This window comes from Trichoderma evansii (genome assembly GCF_050947405.1).
Source record: "Trichoderma evansii strain SZMC 28006 chromosome Unknown GGI43scaffold_24, whole genome shotgun sequence".
NCBI lineage: Eukaryota > Fungi > Ascomycota > Sordariomycetes > Hypocreales > Hypocreaceae > Trichoderma > Trichoderma evansii.
The window spans coordinates 286,420-310,992 of NW_028145182.1; the positions used below are offsets into that span (position 1 = coordinate 286,420).

Here is a 24,573-nt window from a genome sequence, read left to right on the forward strand (position 1 = left end):
GGTGTTGCGTCTAATGATTCGTGTTGGGAGAGTTGTTCTAATACAATAAATAGATCGCGGATTATCTCGAATATTAGTATTCCGCTGCTTTGTGTCGTGAAAATTCTAGCTATAACAATGACACCGAGATTTTATTCAGGTCAGTCAGTGCTAAAGTGCTTCGAGTTCCTTCGTGGTCAAGATATTGATTGAGAATCTTGGTTAATCAAGAAAAGAAATACAGCATTCGCCTTCAATCTACTTCACAGACGGTAATGGCTCTCTCCAAGCCTCCATCGCCCCTAGATTCTCAATTATAAGCCTAACATTTCTAATTCAAGAGCTGTCCTTAGTAGTGTTGTCTCGATGCTACCTAGTACCGATCTCCGCGTATTATTTCCTTCAACTTGTATTTACCAAGCTATAACTGGGGTAATAGAATGCACTGCCTGAAGTCACCTCCACGAGGTTTAATATAATGAAGAGATGCTCGCTCCTATAGTTTTCTTACGTAATGGCGCCTAAAGATCCTCAATGCTGCATTATTGCCAAGTATATGATATAAACTTCTCAACTTCACGAGTTTCTTCATCTTACCTTAAATGTGAGGTGCTTTACAGGGCCTATACAGCAGTATATTACAGGTGATGCGGCGATCTTCCAAACCGTTTTAGGCGAACAACGCGGCCGAACGATGGATCCTAACTGGATACAGATATAATCCTATATAGGCAATAAGGTCGGACCAAGTCAGGCACACTTCTATTTACAGTCACAAAACAAAAAGGAAATGCATATGGTTGTTAAATTAACCTTCCCGGTATAGCTTTTCTTACTTTAAGCTTAGCTAGTCTCCTCTTTCCCTTGAGCTCCCCCCCTCTTTGCATGCTGAATGGGAGGGAAAACCCCTTTTTTTGTGAATTTTTATTATTATAGGCTACAATTACGAGATATGAGGGATGTTGGTGGTTTCGTCGTTGGACCCAATCCCTAATTGACATATATTGGAGAGCCAGAAGGGGATTTGTGTGAAATGAGATTAAAAATGTCAAACTATGACGAAGAGGAAAGAAAGGCGGGGAACGGTGAAGCTGATCCGTTTGCCATTTTATAGCTTTTATTTGTTGTAATTGTACCATAGATTGAATAACCCGAGTCAGATAATTTATAATCTGCTCATATTCGCTCCGACGAAAGACTCATACCATGTGAGTGAAAATGAGAGCATAGCTTACTTTGCGGCAGTTGACATGCCGCAGCTCCCGCTTCTACAGCCCCACTTGCCTATTTCGGGAGTTATTTTAGGCGGGGCAACTATTGGTCCTCGCTAATAAATGAGGCCAAGCCATCTGAAATGCTCTATGGGCAGGACTGTACAGTCATGTCTATAAGATATAACTTTTGCCTTTGCCTTTGCCTTTTTATTTTTACTTTTCTATACCAAAGATTATGATTATCCTAAATATAATATACATGTCAACCACTTAATTATTCTAGTCGCTCGATTCCACTTTAGCAATGCGAGATGTGTCATACACCGGAATACGAAAGGGCAAAACATCCCGGCACAGCTCATGACCCAGCATATAAAAGCCGGCTAGAGAGGAGACAAAACCGAATGCGCCTCCCACTTTCATGAGGCTTGTACTGGTTGCAACGTTACCATCCGCCCTAACAAAGTGCGCTATACAATTGAAGATATACGAGAGCTCCAAAGTACCATAAACCACAACATTAGGTCCGCCGCTATAGCAAATTTAGTAGTGTTCTGTCCGTGTTTCTTGGAGGCGCTCTTACGTTGGCAGGGAAGCAATAAAAAAGAATAGATTCAGTATGCACCAAACTATGCGAAAATCATGTTCTCAGTCAATGCGCTTCTTGGGATAGAAATACAACTTACCAAGCAGGTAAATCCCAAAGGCATTGTGATAGTCGGCTGTCTGGCCTTGATACGACTCGATGATGCCCGCCGAAGGTAACAGTAACACTCCGTAACCACCATAATACAGCCCTACGCAAAGATGTTAGTCCTGGTATTCCACGAAAACTCCGAGCGGATGACTTACCAAAAGCTGCCAGGACTGTGTAATCGAATGTGTTACCCCTAACCATTTCCCATTGCGCGGAGATCAAGAGCCCGACTCCAGCCAGAAAACAGAGGTTTGGTACAAAGACAGATTGGTTTGATATTTCGCGAAATCCCATGCCAGACAGTGACAAGGTCATTAATGTCGTTGCAAAGCCGCCATACCCCAATGCACTCTAAAGGATATATTTATTAGCGTTCTTGCACAAGTTTGCGTAAAAGAGTGTCATAATTTGAGGGTTGGTAAGTTATACTGGATTGGCAAGGTCCCTCCGTCTGGCAACGGATGATACAGGCGCCTTGATGTCGTTCTCCCGAAGTAAATTCATTGCAAAAATTATTGCTCAGATATGCCGTTGAAACTATTGCATCGTAAGTTTTCGTAATCTTGGGGACTCCGGACGATGTGATATAAGCGAATCGGCCTGTCGTGCCGGAGATGTCTCGCTAAGACTAACTTAACATGGATGGCTGAGTACGTCTCCACCCCTAATTTTTTCCATCGTAGGCATAGCTTACCCGCAAAGTAGGCGGGACTGACATGATCTATCACGAATTCCGGGTTAGCCATTACAGTCGGGCGTGGAGATTGTGTCGGAGCTCTAGGCCGCAGAGGCCGCAGGCATCGGCAATTAAGCACAAACCAGGTTCTTCCTAAAGATTTTCGCCTCACCACCGGACTTCGGTCACACCGGATCATGTGTATTTTTCTCTTTCCCGTCACTCTGTTTGTTAAGGGGAGTTCCATAAAGCCCAATTACAGGCTTTGAATAGTTCTTGCTCTACATGTCTCCGTCGAAATGTCGAAAGTCAAATAGCCCTGCCGCCATACAAGGAAGGCACCCATATTAGACAGGAAATGCACCCAAACCAGATCATTAATGGGCGAAAGGTGATGTATTTTGAGCCAAAGAGACAAGAGAGACGGCTACAAATGAATACGCTCCATACAAGTAAATGACTCTCTTCGGACCAACATTAGCTACAAGAGAAGTTTCACCCGCACAAACTACCACATAGCAGGACCTATACTAACTACTAATATGATAATCCATCTCGATTTCCAAAAGATGTCATGCGTACATACATGCTTCGTAGTTTGAAGATATCTTGGTAATTGGATAATGATTCTGGGTCAAGTCGTAGTGAAGAGTGTCTGAGATCCAACAAACAAGCTAAGTTTCACCATTTACGCTTCCCATAATCCTCAAAGGCTTTCTAAGGGCCACTACGACGTCGTATCAGCTCATACGACCATAGGTAGTGGAGAATTCGGGGTCCCGTCGAGTTCTACAATGCGGTTCAATGTTCTTCTATTTCCGGCTCCCTTGACTTCCAGAGTCAGAATTACACGGCTCCTATTTCTCAAACAACTGAGCCAACAGTTTAGATACGCAGCTATTGTAGCATCTCACATGACTGTATCTTTTTTAACAGTATCGCGGAGTGCGAGCTCCGCATATTGGAGGCATGGCTAAACCAACTGTTACATTAACGTTTGGTTAAGAGAAACGGGTTTCTACTGTTAAGGCCTATGCGACACTGACTCACCATTTATACAACTCTTCCATTTGCGATCACCTGTTTCAGCTTACGCCCCTGGCTGGAGCTCGGGTCTTTATTCTTGATGTACGACGAGAGTTTAATTTTCGCGCGTGTACCACCCACCGCGCTTCAGCTGAGGCGTTAGAAGCCACTGATCTACTCCAGAAGTGAGGAGATAACGTGAGAACTCAAAGGCTCCCGCAACACGCATGTGGGATATATTAGCACAACAAGTGTTGATATGCTATAGATTATCTCTAACTATGTGGGCTGGGAGAGAAACTCTGAGGGAGTAACCCCGCCCTGACAACTGAGAATGGTGATCCCTGTTCGCATTCAGCCCTACAGCTTTTCGCGACCTCTCCAAGCGCTAGGAAGCCCCTGCATCCAATCTGAAGATCTATAGGCCTTATCAGCACGGGATCATCCTTTTGCAAGTATAATTTGGGGAACATTCGCATTTATCGATCCTGTTGTTGGTTGACCGAGCAACGGTCTTCTCAAGTAACAAATAAATTCAAGCGTCAGAAGGCCCGGCGTGCTTTTTATTCGAGTAGACCTGCGCACCCCGGCCAGGCATAATTTCAGCACAGCCTGCAGCTGAACGCCTGCGGCGACTACACAACGAATCACGATGTCTAAATCACCAGTGAAAATCAGGCTCTAACCGCCAGCCTGACTTGCAGCTCAAACTCGTTCTTTATTTTTCTCCCCGCTTGCTCCCAAGTTTACCTCTTCTGCTGCACCAATCGCAATCCCTCGGCATTGTACTCCATCAAAGCTCGTTTGAAGAGGCCTGGATAAGCACATGACGGGTCCGTCCATCCCAGCAGCGCACACCCCTAACGAACCGAGACCTGATTTTGCCCTGCCTGATGAAAGAGGCAGATCATGGAAGCTCTCGAGAGCAGAAAGAGAACACGAAGCGGCGATGATGCACTCTCGATCCGCTCGAAACGACACCAAACGGACAATGGCGACTGGCAACGCCTTAGCCACTGCGACTACACCGTTGGTTGGGTTTGCGCTCTCCCCATCGAGATGGCTGCGGCAACAGCCATACTAGACAGCATTCACGTCCCCTTGCCCCGCAAGGAAGATGATGTCAACACCTACACCTTCGGTCGCGTTGCTGAGCATAATGTGGTTATCGCATGCCTTCCAGCGAGCCAATACGGCACAAACAACGCCGCTACAGTGGCCAGCAATATGAGCCGAAGCTTCCCCTCGATCACCATTCGATTGATGGTTGGAATTGGTGGTGGAGTGCCCGATGGCGGGATCGACATACGATTAGGAGATGTTGTAGTCGGGAATGAAGTGATGCAGTACGACTTGGGTAAGGTCTTGCCCGACGGCCAGTTTCAGCGAACAGGCCGCACCACCACACCTCCTCACACGATGATGACGGCTGTGTCCAAGCTACAAACAAGTCATGAACTAGCGCCCAGCAGAATTCCCAACATCCTCTACGACATGCTCGACCGACACGAAAACATGATCTCGTACGCCCGACCTAGCTTGCCAGATCGACTGTTCCGTCACACATACAAGCATACGCAAGAGATGGAGAGCTGCGAGCGCTGTAACCCATCGGACGTTCTAGAACGACCTCATAGGGCGATTGCAAACCCCAGAATCCACTATGGTAAAATTGCATCTGGCAACCAGGTCGTCAAGGACGGCGAAACTCGTGCTAAGATGGCGGAGGAACTTGGCATCATCTGCTTTGAGATGGAGGCTGCAGGGTTGCATGATTTTCCTTGCCTTGCCATTCGCGGCATTTGCGACTACTCAGATTCTCACAAGAACAAGGCCTGGCAGAAGTATTCCGCTGCTGTCGCTGCTGCATATGCCAAGGAACTCCTGTCTGTCATACCTACACAGCAACAAAGGGATACTGAAGCGACACATCCTACAACAGGTACGTGCTGCAGCTTCGAATGTTGGGTTCTTGACTGATCTCCTCGCAGACCCAGCATTGCTCCAAAGTCGAATGGAGGCAGTGTTAGACTCATTAACGTTTGAGCAAATCGACTCGCGCCATGCGACAATCAAGACTCAACATTCCAAGACTTGCCAATGGTTGCTTAGCCACCCAAAGTACGCCGAGTGGCTTGAACCAACCCATCTTGCTAGTCATCATGGATTCCTGTGGATCAATGGAAAGCCCGGCGCTGGGAAGTCAACGTTGATGAAGTTTGCCTACACATATGCGAAGAACAAGTGGACAGCAACAGCCGACGCAACCGTCATCTCTTTTTTCTTCAACGCCCGAGGCGTTCAGTTGGAAAAGTCAACAGAGGGAATGTATCGGTCTTTGCTTTTTCAAGTCATTCAAAAATTCCCGGACGTACTTCACGATTCGAACCACATCTTTCAAGCCAGGCACAACCAGGCCACCTGGGATATCGAAACACTCCAGGCTTTTTTCACCCATGCGATTACCAGACTTGGCCAGCGACAAATCACCTGTTTCATCGATGCCCTTGATGAATGTGATATATCTGAAGTTGAGAGTATGGTCGAGTATTTTGAAGACCTTGGAGATCAAGCTGCCGAAAGCCAAACAAAAATTTACATTTGTTTTTCCAGTCGCCACTATCCGCATATCGAGATACGCAGCGGATTGAAGCTCACTCTAGAGGATCAGCCAGGCCATGGCAAAGACCTTCAGAAATATGTCCGAAGCAAATTACGAGCCGGCAACAGTAAGGCATCTCAGGAGGTCTCTGTCGAAATCCTGGAGAGAGCATCAGGAGTTTTCCTGTGGGTGGTACTCGTCGTTGACATACTTAACAGAGAGTTCCGCGATGGTCGCATATGGGCAGTAAAGCGGCGACTAAGGGAGCTGCCCGATGGACTCAGTAACCTTTTTAAAGATATACTTTGCCGGGACAATCAGAATATAGACGATCTGTTACTTTGCATCCAGTGGATCTTATATGCAGCAAGACCCTTGACGTGTGAGGAGTACTACTTTGCCCTCGTATCAGGACTGGACCCAAGCCCTGAGAACTTGGTTAGGTGGGATCGAGAATCCACTACCACTACAGCCATGGAGCTGTATCTTCTTAGCTCTTCAAAAGGTCTTGCCGAAATTGTCAAGTCGAAGAAGCGAACTGTGCAGTTCATTCATGAATCGGTACGTGATTTTCTCATCAAGGACAACGGGATTCGCCAGTTATGGCCTAATCACGCAACAAACTTTGAAAGCTACAGCCACGACCGATTAAAACAATGCTGTGATAATTATTGCAATATTGACATTTCCGAAATTGTACCCCAGGGCGAGCCTCTGCCTACCGCATCGTCAGAGCTGGCAAAAGAGTTACGTACTCGAGTCTCAGAGGAGTTCCCATTTATTAACTACGCGACACGACATGTTCTTCATCATGCCAATTCCGCCGAGGACGATATTCCTCAGATTACATTCTTGAAGAACTTCGCATTGAAACGCTGGCTTCATTTGTCCAACTTGTTTCAACGGTATGACGTTCGTCGTTACACAACCGAGGCTTCTTTAGTTTACATCCTTGCTGAGCATAACCTATCATCTCTTGTCCGATCTGCAGTTGACAACGGATTTTATGCTCATCCGAAAGGAGAGAGATGCAAATATCCTCTTTTGGTTGCTTTGAAAAATGGCCATTTAGAGGTACTCAAGGCATTTCAGCCTCATTACAATGCCTCGGACAAGATTTTTGATCAAGACGATTACCAAGAAGTGTTCTCGGTTCCAAAAACTATGACCGTGCTCCATTACGCTGCGGCGCAGGGCAATCTATTACTCTTAACACACTTACTCGAGTTCATGACACCAGCAATTAACGCACAAGATAAGCGGCTTCGCCGTACTCCCTTGGGTTACGCAGCATCCAATAGTCATGAAGCTTGTTTACGAATGCTGCTCTCCTGCGGTGCCTACATCGAGGCGGCCGATAAAGATGGCCAGACGCCGCTGTCATGTGCCACCGAGAATAAGAATGAGACCATTATGCGGCTGCTGCTTGACCAGGGCGCGCTGATTGAGGCGGCCGATAAACATGGCCGGACGCCGCTTTCATATGCCGCCTGGAATGGGAACGAGGCCGTTATGCGACTGCTGCTTAACCGGGGCGCGCAGATTGAGGCGGCTGATAAAGATGGCCGGACGCCGCTGTCATTTGCTGCCTTGAATAGGAATGAGGCCGTTATGCGGCTGCTTCTTGATCAGGGCGCGCAGATTGAGGCGACTGATAAAGATGGCCGGACGCCGCTATTTTATGCTGCCCAGACCACGAATGGTAATGAGGCCGTTGTACGGCTTCTGCTTGACCGGGGCGCGCAGATTGAGGCGGCTGATAAACATGGCCGGACGCCGCTGTCATTTGCTGCCTTGAATAGGAATGAGGCCGTTATGCGGCTGCTTCTTGATCAGGGCGCGCAGATTGAGGCGGCCGATAAAGATGGCCGGACGCCGCTTTCATATGCCGTCTGGAGTAAGGCCGTTGCGCGGCTGCTGCTTGACCGGGGCGCGCAGATTGAGGCGGCTGATAAACGTGGCTGGACGCCGCTGTCATATACCGCCTGGAATGGGAAAGAGCCTGTTATGCGGCTGCTGCTTGACCGGGGCGCGCAAATTGAGGCGGCCGATAAAAATAGCCGGACGCCGCTGTCATTGAATGCCAAGAATAATAATGAGGCCATTGTGCGACTGCTCCAATTGCATGGTGCTATATCTTCATCGACAATACCGTCTTAACCTCCACCCCACCCGCCATCTGCTCTGCGCTCTGTTTACATACCTGTTGTCTAGGCACATAGAAACAAACTGCTAGAAACTGCTTCCGCAATCTCACACACATAGCCAGGCGCCACGAGTGGCGTTCACTCTTATAGAACCCCGTAACCTATATCAAGTATTCCCGATCAACACTCCGCAACGAGCATAAATAGATACCTCTTTACAGCGGTCTACTAAGGCACTTGTCTCCTTCTATGGGAGTGTCTCTTTTTCTCCTTGAAATTCGAAGGACTGGGCTCGATGGGTTTGCTTTGAGTGCCTCAAGGCTCTTTCTCCCGTCCCCTTCCTTCGTAAGCTCGGGTCATGAAATGACCACTAACTCCCGAGCATCTGAACTTCGCCAAATTCTAATGCAACCGTTTCCACACTCAACTATCTAACCTGTAATTCTTAAAACAAATAAGTAGGGGTAACCTTGTTTAGCTCGCAGCTGTAAGTTCGTGTTCTCAGTTCTCTCGTAACAAGTTTCCTCTTACTGGTCGCAGCAACTGACCGATGCTTTGTGAGTTCATCCCAACATCATACCACATAAAGCTTTAGCCGCATACCGTCTCACCGTGGCTGTGCGCTATACCGACCAGCATCGTCTCAAGGGCCTCAATTCCGGGACCATTGCAAGAGTCGCACCGCACCTATCGCTCTCTAAACAAACATCTAGAACTCAACTAAGAATCTATTCATTGTAAAATAGAAAAGCCCCCCTACCCCCTCTCCTTAACTAATGACATATTGATATTTAAATATCTATCCCCTACATGTCCCAGTTGGTATATGAACAACAAGAGCTACCCTGCCATTCACAATTTTTAGAGACCATCTGAATTAGATTTCACCGTTCCAGGATCATCGAGCGCAGTAGCCTTTTGGATACCTTTACGCCGAGTCCCTCCCATGAAGTCTTGTAGTTGGCTGATGACCCTGCTGCACTGGGATCGTCAGAGCTCATACCGAGAAAGGCATAAACCTTGTCAAGACGCTCTGTAGCCTTGAGGGTGTGGTACATATCCACCAGCTTACCTTGAGGGCGGATATATAGAGAAACCGGCCTGATCGACTAGTTTTGTATCTGGAACGGAAGACTGCTTCTCTTATCAGGTAGGCTACTGAGCGGATCAGACCCTGCAGGTCTGGGCAGGTTTCGTAGGACAGCTGCAATGCACTGAGGCCTGAGCAGAACGCATATCCGTCGATCTCTGTTAGACCGCACTTGATTAGGACATGTCAAGCAGCGGCAACCTCCTGAAGGACCCAAATTAACTTCATTAATAGCTTCTGCCCATATTGTTAATTGTCTGCCACTTACCCAGATACGCTGCAACCATGGCCGCTTGAGCAGAGTGAGAGTAGTTTACTGGTCCGTCTCGTCAATTGCGGATTTCGCCATAGTGTAACAATCCGCTATACCGTTAAGCCAAACAGGACAAAGTATTAGGTCAATAATCACTAATGTAGCAATTATTGTGACGGAACCAGCTGCTTATAAGGATTTCTACCTGTTACGCTGAACCAGGTCGTAACATTTGCCGTTTTTCTGGATTTTATAATTTGCGGTTTAAAAGCTAATTACCCATATCACCGAGCACATATAACCATAAGTAATGAAAAATTTGGGGTCTTGTTAAGTTTTATAATACATTTTAATGTCTTTTTATTTCCAGCTCCCTTGGCTTTTAAAATCGGAATTACACAGCTCTTATTTCTAAAATAATTAAATTAATATTTTAAGTACATACTTATTATAGTATCACATAACTATATCATTTTTAACAGTATCAATTTAACTATCTACCGTTTTTTAAAAAGTTTTTAAGAATCTGATATAATTAACCACAAAACAAGGAACCTAGCTATTCTTTGACTCCATGGTATCGGGTGGGACAGTCGTGGAGTCTGCGAGCTCTTGACGCTGAATATACGGCCGTGCTAGAAGAATAATGACTGTGTAGTAGGACATGCAGAGAGTACGCTTGAGGAAATTGGTTAGGTTTCCCGCCTTGAACGGGTTTAAGTTCTGTACATAGGCCGTATAACCAACTCTTCAACTAAAGCAGGCATGAGTCGAAGAAATCCTTTCGTTGATGGCCGAGAGGCATCTTCTTTGGAGCATATCTACAAGCTGTTAGGCAAGAATTATAAATGTTGGCTGACGTATGCGCGGCTTACAGGTTCGCTAGAATCTTTCCAAGAATCTGACACAATTTGATCAAACCTGTATGAAGCGAAATTAAAAGTTTCGGGCTGACAGAATACAGTGTATGTCGATGATCGTGCGGCTGAGCATGAGTTGGTATCGTCGGTATATTCACCGCTGCCTGAAAGTCCTTTGAGATAATTGTTAGCGCTATGGTGAGAGCGTGAATCGGCAGTTCTTACAAGCATGCAACAGACACGTCCTGTGTAGCCAGCCGCCAGCTTGTCCGCGCAATATAATGACCAGCAACTTTGCCTTCGAAGCTCTACCTCTGCTGTCGTCATGCTGCCTGAAACTACCAACGGGCTTGGATCAAGATGAAGTCCCATATCAAAAATAAGCCGGTTTGCCATGCCTGAGTGTGGCCACCCTGCGGCGTCTTGTCCGAAGGCCTATCGGTGTCAGACAGTATCTATACCTACTTAAACATTGTAAACTAACATGGTATACGGTGCCTAAAATGACCAGTGATTGAATAGTTGTGAGACTGGGCCGCTTCAAATCAAAATGGAGAAGAATTTCAGCTGTCTCTAGGAAGGACCGACCAGCCGTATTGGGATCATTCGGATCAGAGCATACCTCGACTCGATCAGAGAAGCGGGAACCAGAGGCCAAAATACAGTTCAATAATAGAGGAGAGAAATACCGCCCATTGTTCTCTTTGCTTTCACGAAACAGAGCCTCGTCAACAGCCTGGAGCCATGGCTGTTCCCAGGTAAAGTACTGCTTGAGAAGATGAGCTTCGAGCTCTTCACTGATGCTATTTTATTCACTCAGTGTCTGAGCGTAGAGGTCTGAATTTGGCGAGGAGTAATCTTTAGGAGAGTCGTCAAGCACGTCTATGGAGATGCATTAGCGTTCATCAACTACTCGGAGATGGAAAAGATAAGAACCCACTATTATTTGTCTTGAATTCAAGACGGCTGCTAGCGGGGCAAAATAGCGTGCCTCTCCACCCCTGTCAAAGTTTTGCGCTTCATGAAGGGAAAGTGTGCCCTCAAAAGTGTCACAGAGTTGATCAAAGGCAGCAGCTGAGATGTCATTAAAGGACGTTGGTGCAGTCGGCATAGCATTCTGCTGTATCAACTGGGCCACAGAGGTGTCTACATCTATGGAATGTAGCCACAGAATCTTTTCTAGAACGTTAATTCGAGCCTGTAAGAGGCGCACGTATGACTTTGGGGCGGTTCCACGATCGTCATCCTCCAACCTTTCCCGAAGTAGTAGATGGATTCCGCCGAGGGTTGGGGTTTGAAGCAGTTGAGTTGTTAATCTGGGCAGCAGAAATCGTATCGGCCATCTTGAGCCAAGGCTCTTATAGCACGATGCATAGATGATCAAGCAGAGGAACAAAGCTGTACGAAGTATCCCGAATGATGTTGTTTTACTAGCCGGGGTCCACTTTTGCGGAATCCACATTCCGGAGCGGAGACGACCCGCAAGGCAAAGAGAGGCCAGCAGACAACCCGATACAGGTTGTAAAAGAATTGGCCTTCGCTGTATGATACTATTAAGTCTACACGTCTCTGTCATGAGAGTTTTCAGAATCTATAATTGTACGCTGTCTTTGTTAAAGAATGAAGGAATGAGGTCACAGGTCACTTATACTTTATGGTCACTGTAGCAGTATAGATGCCGGTCAGATAAGAGCCAAGACACCAAGAAAGCTTCTCTTATGAGGCTGCTTAAAATCTCTACGTGTTAGGCCTCTTTATTACTCCCGAAGCCTTGAGGTATACCTAGTCAAACATCGGAATCTGCATTCCGCCCCCAGTGCCTAATACTCAGAAATTATATAACGAAGGAACGATTCTTACCCTCACCCCCTTTTTCAATTTGAAAAAGGGTTTTATTATCTCCTTACTGATAATGAAAATGAATATACAATTTATAAGTAGCCCGTGTCTTATTTCAAGCTTGCTTCTAAAAATTCCAGGTTTGGCGTCTTAGTTCGGACTTTAGATAAGCTGACTACCACTTCAGTCAATGGTACACCACTTCATCGTTTATAATTCTGCACAGATTATTTGAGCAGTCTTTCAAGTCACTTCGACTTTCTACAGCATAACATTGACTTCAAATTGTAACGCATTTTGATAATTGCCAGCTGCGCAAATCTGAGCCGCCGATATTCCCATTTGTGGATATCAATACCTCAAATGGCTCATGCGTTTCGTGACACACCTATTTGGATCTTTCTGCGACTTATTTGGCGTGCTTCGCGTCTCCGGTATCCTGAAGAAAAAGAGGGTGCCGTTGGTCGCATCCAAGCCGCCCTCGAGAATTGGGAGCATCTTTCAGTAAATGCGAGTATAAGTTTGAAGCGCAAAAAGACTGCTCAAAATGCGAACGAGAAGTCGTGCAAATCCAGTAATGGCGATGTCCTAGTTCTCGATGGCGACGACGACGTTTCCACGAGAGAGCCAGACTATTCGGCGCCACACCCTCTCATCATCGTTGACTGGTACGACGAAAAGGATCCAGCTAACCCTGTTAACTGGACCGGCCGTAAGAAGTCCGCCGTCTATATCATCGTCAACTTCACCTCATGCGTTGTCTACATGGCCTCGGCCATCTACACACCATCGCAACCATTGATTCAAGAGGTCTTTGGTGTCTCTGTCACCGTCGCAAGTCTTGGTCTTGGCCTCTTCATCGTCAGATACGGTGACGGGCCTTTGATCTGGTCTCCGATGTCAGAAATGCCTGCTGTTGGACGTAACTTGCCCTACCTTGCCCCGCTCTTCATCTTTGTCATTCTATCCATACCGACAACCCTTTCAAACAGCATTGGGTTGCTGTTGATCCTGCGCTTTCTCCAGGGATTCTTCGGCTCACCCGTATTGGCTACAGGTTGCGCTTCTCTTAGTGATATTGTTGACGCCTACAAGAGACCGTATTCTATGTACACATGGGCCGTATTCTCCTTTGCCGGACCTTCAATCGGAAACGTCATAGCAGGCTTTACTGTGCCAAAGCTTGGGTGGCGATGGAGTCTTTGGGAGATCCTTATCACTACTAGCCCTGCGTTGATTCTACAGGTAAGCCCCTACTGTCATTTACGAGAGGTATGGTTTGAATGTCAGTAAAGCTAACGAAGTCATAGCTTTTCTTGCCCGAGACGTCGCATAACACCATCCTGTACTATCGAGCTAAGAGAATTCGTAAACTCACTGGGAAGAACTATTACGTGGCCAAATCCGAGATTGCAACGGCCTCTACGACTCTTTTAAACCAATTCTACAGAACTCTGGTCATACCCTGGAAAGCTAACCTACTCGACCCATCAATTCTGTTCACTAGCATCTACTCAGGTCTTATGTACGCAATCTTTTACTCCTTTTTCGAGTTCTTTCCACTTGTGTATGGGAATATATATGGTATGAACGAGGGACAGATTGACCTTGTTCCACTCTGCATGGTTATTGCAGTCACTGTCTCAGCCCCTTATTTTGCCTATATCCACTTCGTTGTGAACGCCTCGGCTCGAAGAGGAAGTCCACGAACGCCAGAGCAGCGGCTAGTACCAGCCATCGTTGGCTCAGTTCTGGTTCCCATTGGTATATTTCTCTTTGGATGGACATCTCGTAAGTCTATTCACTGGATTGTACCAACCATTGGGGTTAGTCTTACGGTTGGTGGCTTTGCCGTTCTTTTGCAGACGGTGTACGTCTATGTTGGCTTGGCCTATCCCCAATATGCGGCGTCATTGTTTTGTGGTAACGGTTTTGTCAAGGAGATGATAGCCTTTGCGGGAGTGCTCTGGAGCCATCCTCTCTACCATGCGATGGGTATCTCCAAATCGATGCCGCTTCTTGGAGCACTCTGCGTTTTGGGCATTTTGGGCATCTTGATTTTATTTCGCTGGGGTGACAAGCTCAGAGGCCGGAGTAAGTTTGCTAGTTAGCATAGCAATGCAAATATGATGAGCCCTCGAATGCTATATTGCCCAGGATCTTAGATGATAGCAAATCTTTGGGAAAGAAAGACAGTTCAGGCGCTCGTCAGTTCGGTCTTATTAGGCCATTTAAAGCATGGTGGCTTATAAATTCTGGAATACCGGTAAGCGGTCAAGCCAATAGTATACATATACAAATATATACAAGAAGAGGGCTGCATAAATTATCTGTTTGTATCTGATTACCATCAATCTCGTCATCTTCGTTATGATGATCATGTATATCAAATTCTATATAATCCCAAGAGAAGCAGTATCCAGATCTAATCAACGCCGTCCGCCATAGTCATGTTGAACTAAAAAGGATTAGAACCAAATAATAGTACAAGTGCCTAACGCCCAATTGTGCCAATATTAATGTCTCTGCTTAAGCATTCTCATTTTGTGCCTTTGTGATTGCCGCTTGGCTAAGTCGACCCAGCTCCTCAATAAAGGCGTCCATTTTGCGTAAATATTCGACCTCGTGGGTTGTAACCCTAAGTATAGGCATGCTTCTGATAACTTTTGTTGCCAAGGTAAGTAGCTCCACATCGTGAGTTGCGTAATCGTGCCGAGGATTTCGCAGGATATTAAAAAAGATACTCAGAAGCGCAGAAATAGGATAAAAGATGAAGACCCTAGTGTATGGAATATTAGCATTGAAATATTCAACAGATGTATTTCCAAAATTTCATGTTCTCACCAGAATGCTTCACCAGCCAGTCGAGGAGCAGCTTCACTAAGATAAATGAGAGTCGATCGACTGGCTTCAACGGAGATATCAAGACTGGATTGCAACCCAAAGATCATTTCCTGACCAGATTCGTTCCAGTCTACCACGCATCTTCCACTAGCGCAGTGGATAATATTCAAGAGGTAGTGGTAGTCCAAGTGTAGTTCGATGTGAAGCATGCTCGTCAACTGGCTAAAATTGCCAAATTTGACATCCTTGCGAATACTGAGCGCCGGTGCGTACTCTGCCGGTATTGAAGCACGCCAGTTCTCCAATTCTTCATCGAGCTCTCGAATGGTATGAAGAAGTTCGGCATCGGATTTACGTAGTGAGCCAACGGAGTAGAGTGCCCCGACGGCCTTTGATTTGAGTATACTTAACCGAAGGTCATTGGGCAAGAACGGCATTCGAGCACTCTCTGGGCCTGTGAGATTATGGCTGGCGAAGCGATTCTTTAGGTAATTTTTGGGAAGCGTGAGATCGCAAAACTCATCGCTCATGATAGGAGGCTGGCCACTTCTCAAAGCAATGTCTTTGTCAAAGAGGTAGCAGAGCCAGAATAAAAGTCGAATTTGACGCTCTTCGAGCTCTTGGACCGTAAGAGTACGATCCTCAGGTGGATCACTTATCAGAGTATGTCCCCCCAAGGCATAGACGGTACGACACGCAATAGCGTGGTACATGGATGATGCTTGTAGGCGGCCGCAGAGTGCCTCATTCATGAGCTACAGAGTAAAGGCGTTAGAAATGGCGCAAAAATATGATATACTCTTGATCATGACATACCAATAATACCATCACTTGTAACATCGTGAGGCTGGGATCTTCAATGAAGTCAGCTATTAAAATCTGTGCCTGCCTGGCACACGCATCGCTATCGACATGGTTTGAGACGCTCATAGCAGCAAAGTGATGGCTGCTGATTGCCAAAAAAGCGAATACACATGCCTTACTGCCAATTTCCTCAATTGTCGGGTTCGTATCATGCGAGTCGTAGGCTTGTCGTATAGTCTCTTGGAATAACTCACCATCCACAAGAGGAAAGGCGAGGCGGAATTCAGACTGCAGAAAAAGATCGAATAACGAGTTGGTGACCCATTTTTCTGGGAGTTGATGGGGTGGTGCTTGATTTGCCTGCACCCGAGGGGAATGGTGAGCTAAAGCACCTGAAGAGGCCTGGCCAGTGGATTCAAAGGCAAAAGTGCTCTCATTGTTGAAATGTGGCCATTGACCCGTCTGTGCGAATATGTACTTCTCACCAAGAGGAGTAAAACGGGGAATGCCATTCTGGTCGCATATAGCAGCAAACTTCTGTCCTGACATCCATATTTGTCCGAGTGGAGAAGCACCTAGCTGCCTAGAGCAAACCTGCGAACTCTCACTGGAGCGACTAAGTGAGCGTACGATGGGTGCATTGCCGGGTATACTGCCGGGTGTATTTTTCTCTTGTTGGACACTGGAGCCATCAGGCGAGGCGGTTGAAACAGGCGAGGCTGTCTGAGTGCTCTGTTTCAGAGCTTTAGCTCTAGCAATACCCTCTTCTATCCGCTCCAGGCGCTTAACAATGCTCTCCCTAGAGCTCCTATCCCACCGTCTTTGTCAGCGGACATGGTAGAACACACCACCACACAGAGGCGGCAGGCTGGTAGGGTACATACTTTGTTTTCTTCTTCCTGCCTCTTATTCGGTTAATTGTACAGTGGAGACCATGGTGTAAACACCAGTTGCATTGTTCATCTGGATCGGATCGATCACATTGAATCTATACAAGCGTACATCGCCACGTGTAAGTCCATGTACATTGGCAGATACGAATATCATGATACGTGCTTGTAGGGTAGAGAACATGATGAGAAATTCAAACGAAAGTTCCGCTTGTGGAGAAACATGACATTGAATACATGCAAAAGGCCGCTGGCCAATACCCAGACAGTGGACGGGGATTATCAAAATACCTTACGCTTATAGCAGGCGTCGCAAGCACGTCGTTGCGCGGCCATCTTGTGCTGGGTCCCGTCTGTGCTGGGCAGATTGCTAACACCATCCATGAGAGAGGAAATATTTCTCGGAAGTTTCCAAGTATAGATGTAGATAGCTGTCAGGGCTCGGCTTTGGGCGTCGTCACGAATAGGCTTTCGCCTCTCGTCGATATCCGAAGCAGCCTGGGTCCAAGGCCGAAATGGCTGAGTAAGCGGAAGTTTCGCTCAAGCAGCCCTGTCCGAACGGGCGCTTTTAGTGCCTCGGACACTGCTGAGAAATAAAAGCGGGCAGTGACAAGGGTTTAACCGCAGGGGGGAAGGCCGAGTTGTCGAGTTGACGCATGGCGTCAGACACTGCGGTCAGGCTGGTAGCAGAAGCTGGGACGAAGAAGGGGGGCTGCGCCTGAAGTATTGGACAGCAGGCATTTGCTGAGGCATGATCCTCTAAGGCTATGGTAAGCCTTATCGGAATTGATTAGCAATCGGAGCACGGCAGAGGCACTGACCGTTCTCCCGAGACGCCGCGATTTTGTCATGTGCTGCAGCAACAGCGACAAAGTTCACGACAAAATTAAAAAGGAGAACGCTGAATGAGATTTGTTCCGCTTAGTCAACGCCTGCTAAGGTGGAGAATCGTATTCTGAACTAGGGAAGTGACATGTTCTATGGATAGAGTTTGATAGAATATTTGCTACTGCTAACAAACATCAAATGACAACATCACATAACTGCACGTATCCAACATTCTGCGTCAAAGGATGGTGGTGCTATAGCAGCGTGCTTGGGTATCTAGTCGACACATGTCATCGGCAGTTGTGCAGCCACTGCATTATACCCCACCCCTTAGGATGTGCCAGACAATGAACACATCTGCATCGTCAATCGACTCTTAAAGTAATATCCGATAGCCCCAAATAGGGAAAAGCGGGAGCTCCGAGCATCCATCTACGATGTGCTAGTGTCACAAGCAAGTTCCAGATTCACGGGTGAGATAACCGTCGCCAACTCAGCATCTCGGCAACCAACGTGGGCTAAGAACTGTTCGCCCGCCTTTCTAGAGGCCAGCAGCCTGACTAAGCGGAACAACGAGCAAGTTCCTTTGTTCTGACAAGGTCCCCGTCGTGGAGCCGCGCCCAGGGGAAATTTTAAGCTCGTGGAGCCGCTATCCGAGTGCGAGGTCAACACGGAATAGGCGGGCCCATCTCTATCTCGCTGGCCGCGCAAACTCACCGTTTGCCTTGCATTACAGACGTTATCCAGAATCCTGCAGACCCGTTGGCTGAGTCACAATGATTTTTTTATCCTGCTTCGAGCCCCATAATGGCTCTGGATTTGCGATAGACAAAGAGCCCGGGGCCCCGTCTCGGCCTTCTTGCCTGCACCGAGGATCCACCAATTTGACATATCTGTATCTAGATAATCAGATGTGGGCTGGAGCCGGCGGCCTGCCAGCTGTTAAAAATGGCGATTTTCGCTATCAAAAGAATCTCCCTCTTTCTTTTTTTCCTCTGTAGATTTTCTATCACAATCTCTAAGCTCCTTTCGCCACATCCTGCTTTAGTCCTTCAGTTAGTGGTCTCTTAACCACTAACACGGACCTAGCAACATCATGGAGTCCACATACGGCGAGACGCTTACAGACCTCAACGCTCCTATGGGCCAAAAAGATGCTGTCGATAATGGCTGGTTTATGAAACCAGAAATCGAGGCCATTAATGAACGCGACAAGGCTTCTGGCTTCCAAGCCCGAGAGCTCGGAGTCACTTTTCAGAATCTCACTGTCGAGGCTGTCAGTGCCGATGCAGCCATCCACGAAAACGTCCTCTCCCAATTCAACATCCCAAAGCTGGTAAAGGAATCTCGACAAAAGCCACCTTTGAGAAAAATTCTCGATAATGCTCATGGATGTGTCAAGCCTGGAGAGATGCTCCTCGTGTTGGGTAGACCGGGGTCCGGATGTACCACACTGCTCAACATGTTGTCCAACAGACGGAATGGATACGCTCAGATCTCCGGCGACGTTTCTTTTGGCTCCATGAAGGCCGAAGAGGCAAAACGCTATCGAGGCCAGATCATTATGAACACTGAAGAGGAAATCTTCTTCCCATCTCTGACTGTGGCGCAGACTATGGACTTTGCAACACGATTAAAGGTCCCATACAACCTACCCAACGGCATAACTAGCCAGGAGGAAATCCGTCTGGAGACTAAAAAGTTTTTGCTCAAGTCTATGGGCATTGAGCACACTGAAGATACCAAAGTCGGTAACGCCTTCGTTCGAGGTGTCTCTGGTGGAGAACGAAAGCGAGTATCCATCATCGAGTGTCTCGCGTCCAAGGGCAGTGTTTTCTGCTGGGATAACTCAACGCGTGGTCTTGATGCCAGCACGTAAGTATCATATTTTTGCTTCATTCATTTGTTCATGATCTAATCTATTCTATGTTATAGTGCTCTCGAGTGGGCAAAGGCTGTTCGAGCCATGACCGATGTCCTCGGCTTAGCTTCCATCGTTACTTTGTACCAAGCCGGCAACGGTATCTACAACCTCTTCGATAAAGTTCTCGTGCTAGACGAAGGCAAAGAAATATACTATGGCCCCATGAGCGAGGCCCGACCGTTCATGGAGAACCTGGGCTTCATCTGCGAGAATGGAGCCAACGTGGCCGATTTCCTCACCGGTGTGACCGTACCTACCGAGAGAAAAATCCGAGACGAGATGAAGTTCAAGTTTCCCCGAACCGCAGGCGCCATCCGCAGCGAATACGAAAAGACTGCCATTCATGATCAAGCGCGAACTGAATACAATTATCCGACAACAGAGGAGGCACAGACCAAGACCAAATTATTCCAAGAGGGTGTTGCCAATGAAAAGGACAAGGGACTACCAGCATCAAGCTCATTCACAGTGAGCTTTTGGATTCAAGTACGGACATGTATCAAGCGACAATACCAGATCATCTGGGGTGACAAGGCAACCTTCTTCATCAAGCAATTCTCTACTATCGTTCAAGCACTCATCGCCGGTTCGCTTTTCTACAACGCTCCGGATACTACTGCAGGACTATTTGTGAAATCTGGAGCATGTTTCTTCGCTTTGCTTTTCAATGCACTGCTATCCATGTCTGAGGTCACTGAATCGTTCATGGGACGCCCTGTTCTGATTAAGCACAAGTCATTCGCCTACTTCCACCCCGCCGCCTTTTGCCTTGCCCAGATTGCGGCCGATATCCCCGTCATCTTGGTACAAGTCTCTGGTTTCTCTCTAATTCTGTATTTCATGGTTGGTTTGACAATGTCTGCGGGTCACTTCTTTACCTTCTGGATCATTGTTGTGTCTACCACCTTCGTAAGTGTTTGCCTTGTATATCTCGATGGCGTTTCTCAAAGCTAACTTATCTGTGAAGTGTATGACGGCCTTATTCAGAGCTATTGGTGCAGCTTTCAGCACATTTGATGGCGCATCTAAAGTTTCTGGTTTGATCATTGCTGCTACCATCATGTACAACGGCTACATGATTCAGAAGCCACGGATGCACCCTTGGTTTGTCTGGCTCTTCTGGATCGATCCCATGGCGTATGGTTTTGATGCCATTCTCTCGAACGAGTTCCACGGCAAGATCATCCCTTGTGTTGGCCCTAACCTCGTTCCCAATGGCCCAGGCTTCACCGATGCGGGTTCTCAAGCTTGTGCTGGTGTAGGTGGCGCTGTTCCGGGACAGACTTATGTCGATGGTGATTTGTACCTTGCTTCGCTTTCTTACAGCCATTCGCATGTCTGGAGAAACTTTGGCATTATTTGGGCATGGTGGGCTCTGTTTGTGGCTATCACCATTTTCTGTACCACAAAGTGGAAGCTGTCATCAGAGAACGGCCCCAGCTTGCTTATCCCTCGAGAGCAGTCCAAGCTTACTACTAACGCTGTTCGTCAAGCTGATGTAGAAGGTCAGATGTCAGAATCAGGCCAGGTTTCCGAAAAGGATGATGCCACCGTCAATGCGCAGTCCGATAACAACTCAACTGATGATACCACCGCCGTCCAGGGCAACCTCATTCGGAACTCCTCAGTCTTCACTTGGAAGAATCTCTGCTACACTGTCAAGACACCCTCAGGCGACCGTTTACTGCTGGATAATGTTCAAGGATGGGTAAAGCCTGGAAACCTGACTGCTTTGATGGGATCCTCCGGTGCTGGAAAGACTACCTTGCTTGATGTCCTTGCTCAGCGAAAGACTGAGGGTACTATTCGTGGTTCTATCTTGGTTGATGGTCGACCATTACCCGTCTCTTTCCAACGATCTGCTGGTTACTGTGAACAACTCGATGTGCACGAGGCTTACGCCACTGTTCGAGAGGCTTTGGAATTCTCTGCCCTGCTTCGACAGAGCCGTGATACGCCACGTGAGGAGAAATTGGCCTATGTTAACACTATTATCGATCTCTTGGAACTTCACGACATTGCTGACACTCTGATTGGTGAAGTGGGCGCAGGATTGAGCGTTGAACAGCGCAAGCGTGTCACAATTGGCGTTGAACTTGTCTCTAAGCCCAGTATCTTGATCTTCCTTGATGAGCCTACTTCTGGTCTGGATGGTCAGTCTGCCTACCACACTGTCCGCTTCTTACGAAAACTCGCTGCCGTTGGTCAAGCCGTCTTGGTCACGATCCACCAGCCTTCCGCCCAGCTCTTCGCTCAATTCGACACGCTTCTGCTGCTCGCCAAGGGTGGCAAGACTGTCTACTTCGGAGAGATTGGTGAACAGGCCAAGGTGGTTAAGGAATATTTCGCTCGTTACGATGCTGAGTGCCCGACAGAGGTCAACCCTGCTGAGCACATGATTGATGTTGTTTCTGGACAGCTTTCTCAGGGCAAGGATTGGAACGAGGTCTGGCTCGCATCTCCCGAGTATGCCAACATGACCCAGGAGCTTGATCGAATCATTGATGAGGCTGCATCGAAGCCTCCTGGTACTGTTGATGACGGTAACGAATTTGCTACATCCCTGTGGGAGCAGACCAAGCTTGTCACACAACGCATGAATGTCAGCTTGTATCGTAACGCCGACTACGTCAACAACAAGTTCGCGCTGCACATCTTCTCGGCTCTTTTCAACGGTTTCTCTTTCTGGATGATCAAGGACTCCATTGGCGATTTGCAGTTGAAGCTCTTCACTATCTTCAACTTCATTTTCGTCGCACCAGGTGTACTTGCCCAGCTACAGCCTCTCTTCATTCACCGCCGAAATATTTTCGAAACACGTGAGAAGAAGTCCAAGATGTACTCATGGATTGCTTTTGTCACTGCGCTCATTGTTTCAGAAATCCCCTACCTCATCGTCTGCGCTGTGCTCTACTTTGTATGCTGGTATTACACTGTGGGATTCCCTGGCGACTCTCACCGCGCCGGAGCAACCTTCTTTGTCATGCTTTGTTATGAGTTCCTCTACACCGGTATGGGTCAATTCATTGCTGCGTATGCGCCTAACGAAGTGTTTGCTGTCTTGGCCAACCCTGTGGTCATTGGAACCCTTGTGTCCTTCTGTGGTGTTTTGGTGCCCTATGCACAGATTCAAGAGTTCTGGAGATACTGGATTTACTACCTGAATCCTTTCAACTATCTCATGGGAAGTATGTTGGTTTTCAACTTGTGGGGAGCAGAAATTAAGTGTTCCGAGCATGAATTCGCCACTTTCAATCCTCCCAACGGCACGACTTGCGGCGACTATCTTAAGGAATACCTGGCAGCAGGCCCAGGCGCTGTGGCAGATCTCATTAACCCCAGTGCCACTTCCAACTGTCAAGTGTGCTCATACTCTAGGGGTCAAGATTATCTCCGAACCTTGAACCTGAAAGAGTACTACTACGGCTGGCGAGATGCTGGTATCGTGGTGCTGATGGTGCTTAGCTCGTACTCTTTGGTGTACCTGCTGATGAAGCTCCGAACAAAGATGTCTAAGAAGGCTGAATAGTTGTGAGGAAGAAAAAGGAACTGAAAGAGTCATGCATATCTCTACTCTAGCGACTTTTTGTTTAAATTTTCATTATACAGTGTCTCAATATTTTAATAGATTGGAAAATCCGGTTAGATGGTATTAATTATAGGATAGATCCCAAACAAAGCAATTTTTTAGACGCACTTATTAGACATGAGAAGGATGCGCATGGCGTTTTCTGACGAGTTTATGTTGCGATAGATAGATGATAATATATAGCATAAGTGTCGAGCCTATTAATACCCGAAATTTCTTCTTTAAAAAATCTTCCTCTCTCTTTTTAATGCCGTGACGCTTCGTAAGCAATAGCCCGAAAATCATTACAATAATTCATATCTCATAAAATTGCTTCTTTATTTGCTCGATATATCATCGAGTGATGCATTACCCCAAACATATTCAACGGCCGTACAATCTCGAAACCAAAAGCTTCATAGAGTGGTCGCCCTTGCGGTGTTGCCATAAGATAGCAATCCCTACCAGCTTTTGTGGCTTGCCGCATACCCCATGTTAAGAGCGCCTTGCCAATTCCCCTCCGTTGGTGGAGTGGGTCAACCCCAATCATGTCGAGATCTAATGGGTATTATCGGTTAACTGAGTTACTCATCATATGAAGCAAGCTCGGCATCACATAGAGAATTATAGGAAGGGGAGACAAACGCCAAACATCTTTCAGTTCTCTATCTCCAAAGCTGGCTCTATGGTCCTCTTTCAAGATTGATTGGAGCTCCTCATAGATCTTGACGTCCGTCACATCTATAGGCAGCTCTGGGTCTGCAGGCGCAGTTGGGAGCTGCTCATCTTCAATTGGCAGATCCCATACGGCGAAGCCAACGATTTGGTTGTCCAAGGTGGTATCGATGGCTACTATAACGGCGCAGTTTGATGTATTGAAGCAAGCTGTCTTTCTTAGCTGGCGCCAAGGTACATATGCGTCGCCATCGGGAATATTTTTCGGCTGGAGATGCAGAGGGAAGACTTGGCGAGTGATCCAATCGGTTGTCGGGTGGAACGTGACGCCAGCAAGCCGCGCCACGGCGGGCAAGTCTTTTTCTGTTGCGTTTCTTATCTGAATTGCCATGTCTTCCTCTGTAGCTAGCCGTATGCAAGGATGGACTTGGTTGAGGGAGAAACTGCACTTCTTCAACTAATTCAGGAAGATCAGAGCAGCGGGGACGATCGACATATTTGTTCTCTTATGCTATTATTAGTTTTTAGGATGCCTAGGACATGGATAAGCCTTTTAATTCGTTGTTGCCAAATTCCGCGCGATGTCTTGCCATTTGGCATACGGAATATGGGGGGTAGGCTAAATTGTTAATAGTTCGCCGACTACGTATACTAAAG

At 47.1% G+C, this 24,573-nt stretch overlaps 8 protein-coding genes across 8 annotated transcripts; 3 read left to right on the forward strand and 5 right to left on the reverse strand.

Annotated features, from left to right (window-relative positions):
- Positions 1-1,345: 1,345 nt before the first annotated feature.
- On the reverse strand, positions 1,346-2,468 carry GGI43DRAFT_415010 (GPR1/FUN34/yaaH family domain-containing protein). The gene is made up of 5 exons (XM_083207109.1): positions 2,320-2,468; positions 2,046-2,241; positions 1,880-1,990; positions 1,777-1,822; positions 1,346-1,725 (listed from the first exon to the last, which is right to left on the reverse strand). Exons 1-5 carry the CDS (start codon positions 2,392-2,394, stop codon positions 1,473-1,475), a joined length of 681 nt encoding a protein of 226 aa, XP_083056876.1. The 5' UTR covers positions 2,395-2,468; the 3' UTR covers positions 1,346-1,472.
- A 2,534-nt stretch (positions 2,469-5,002) lies between these two features.
- On the forward strand, positions 5,003-8,472 carry GGI43DRAFT_209340 (ankyrin repeat domain-containing protein). The gene is made up of 5 exons (XM_083200171.1): positions 5,003-5,086; positions 5,158-5,534; positions 5,584-6,755; positions 6,900-7,544; positions 7,743-8,472. Exons 2-5 carry the CDS (start codon positions 5,177-5,179, stop codon positions 8,352-8,354), a joined length of 2,787 nt encoding a protein of 928 aa, XP_083056877.1. The 5' UTR covers positions 5,003-5,086; positions 5,158-5,176; the 3' UTR covers positions 8,355-8,472.
- Positions 8,473-10,192: 1,720 nt separating this feature from the next.
- On the reverse strand, positions 10,193-11,277 carry GGI43DRAFT_209394 (fungal specific transcription factor domain-containing protein). The gene is made up of 4 exons (XM_083200172.1): positions 11,234-11,277; positions 10,770-10,979; positions 10,560-10,717; positions 10,193-10,505 (listed from the first exon to the last, which is right to left on the reverse strand). Exons 2-4 carry the CDS (start codon positions 10,938-10,940, stop codon positions 10,439-10,441), a joined length of 396 nt encoding a protein of 131 aa, XP_083056878.1. The 5' UTR covers positions 10,941-10,979; positions 11,234-11,277; the 3' UTR covers positions 10,193-10,438.
- Positions 11,278-11,352: 75 nt separating this feature from the next.
- On the reverse strand, positions 11,353-11,887 carry GGI43DRAFT_387334 (uncharacterized protein; the record flags this gene model as incomplete). The annotated part of the gene is made up of 3 exons (XM_083203917.1): positions 11,353-11,426; positions 11,544-11,742; positions 11,798-11,887. The coding sequence occupies 3 exons, from the start codon at positions 11,885-11,887 to the stop codon at positions 11,353-11,355; spliced, it is 363 nt and encodes a 120-aa protein (XP_083056879.1).
- An 859-nt stretch (positions 11,888-12,746) lies between these two features.
- On the forward strand, positions 12,747-14,494 carry GGI43DRAFT_387335 (MFS transporter; the record flags this gene model as incomplete). Its single annotated transcript, XM_083203918.1, has 2 exons — positions 12,747-13,628; positions 13,694-14,494. The coding sequence occupies 2 exons, from the start codon at positions 12,747-12,749 to the stop codon at positions 14,492-14,494; spliced, it is 1,683 nt and encodes a 560-aa protein (XP_083056880.1).
- Positions 14,495-14,524: 30 nt separating this feature from the next.
- On the reverse strand, positions 14,525-17,257 carry GGI43DRAFT_430469 (transcription factor domain-containing protein; the record flags this gene model as incomplete). Its single annotated transcript, XM_083209258.1, has 5 exons — positions 14,525-15,162; positions 15,228-15,970; positions 16,044-16,782; positions 16,916-17,019; positions 17,213-17,257. The coding sequence occupies 5 exons, from the start codon at positions 17,255-17,257 to the stop codon at positions 14,913-14,915; spliced, it is 1,881 nt and encodes a 626-aa protein (XP_083056881.1). The 3' UTR covers positions 14,525-14,912.
- Positions 17,258-18,182: 925 nt separating this feature from the next.
- On the forward strand, positions 18,183-23,506 carry GGI43DRAFT_209400 (ABC-2 type transporter domain-containing protein). The gene is made up of 3 exons (XM_083200173.1): positions 18,183-19,624; positions 19,685-20,582; positions 20,641-23,506. The coding sequence occupies exons 1-3, from the start codon at positions 18,846-18,848 to the stop codon at positions 23,200-23,202; spliced, it is 4,239 nt and encodes a 1,412-aa protein (XP_083056882.1). The 5' UTR covers positions 18,183-18,845; the 3' UTR covers positions 23,203-23,506.
- GGI43DRAFT_209423 (GNAT family N-acetyltransferase) lies at positions 23,383-24,466 on the reverse strand. Its single transcript, XM_083200174.1, has 2 exons — positions 23,887-24,466; positions 23,383-23,799 (listed from the first exon to the last, which is right to left on the reverse strand). Exons 1-2 carry the CDS (start codon positions 24,305-24,307, stop codon positions 23,564-23,566), a joined length of 657 nt encoding a protein of 218 aa, XP_083056883.1. The 5' UTR covers positions 24,308-24,466; the 3' UTR covers positions 23,383-23,563.
- Positions 24,467-24,573: the final 107 nt, after the last annotated feature.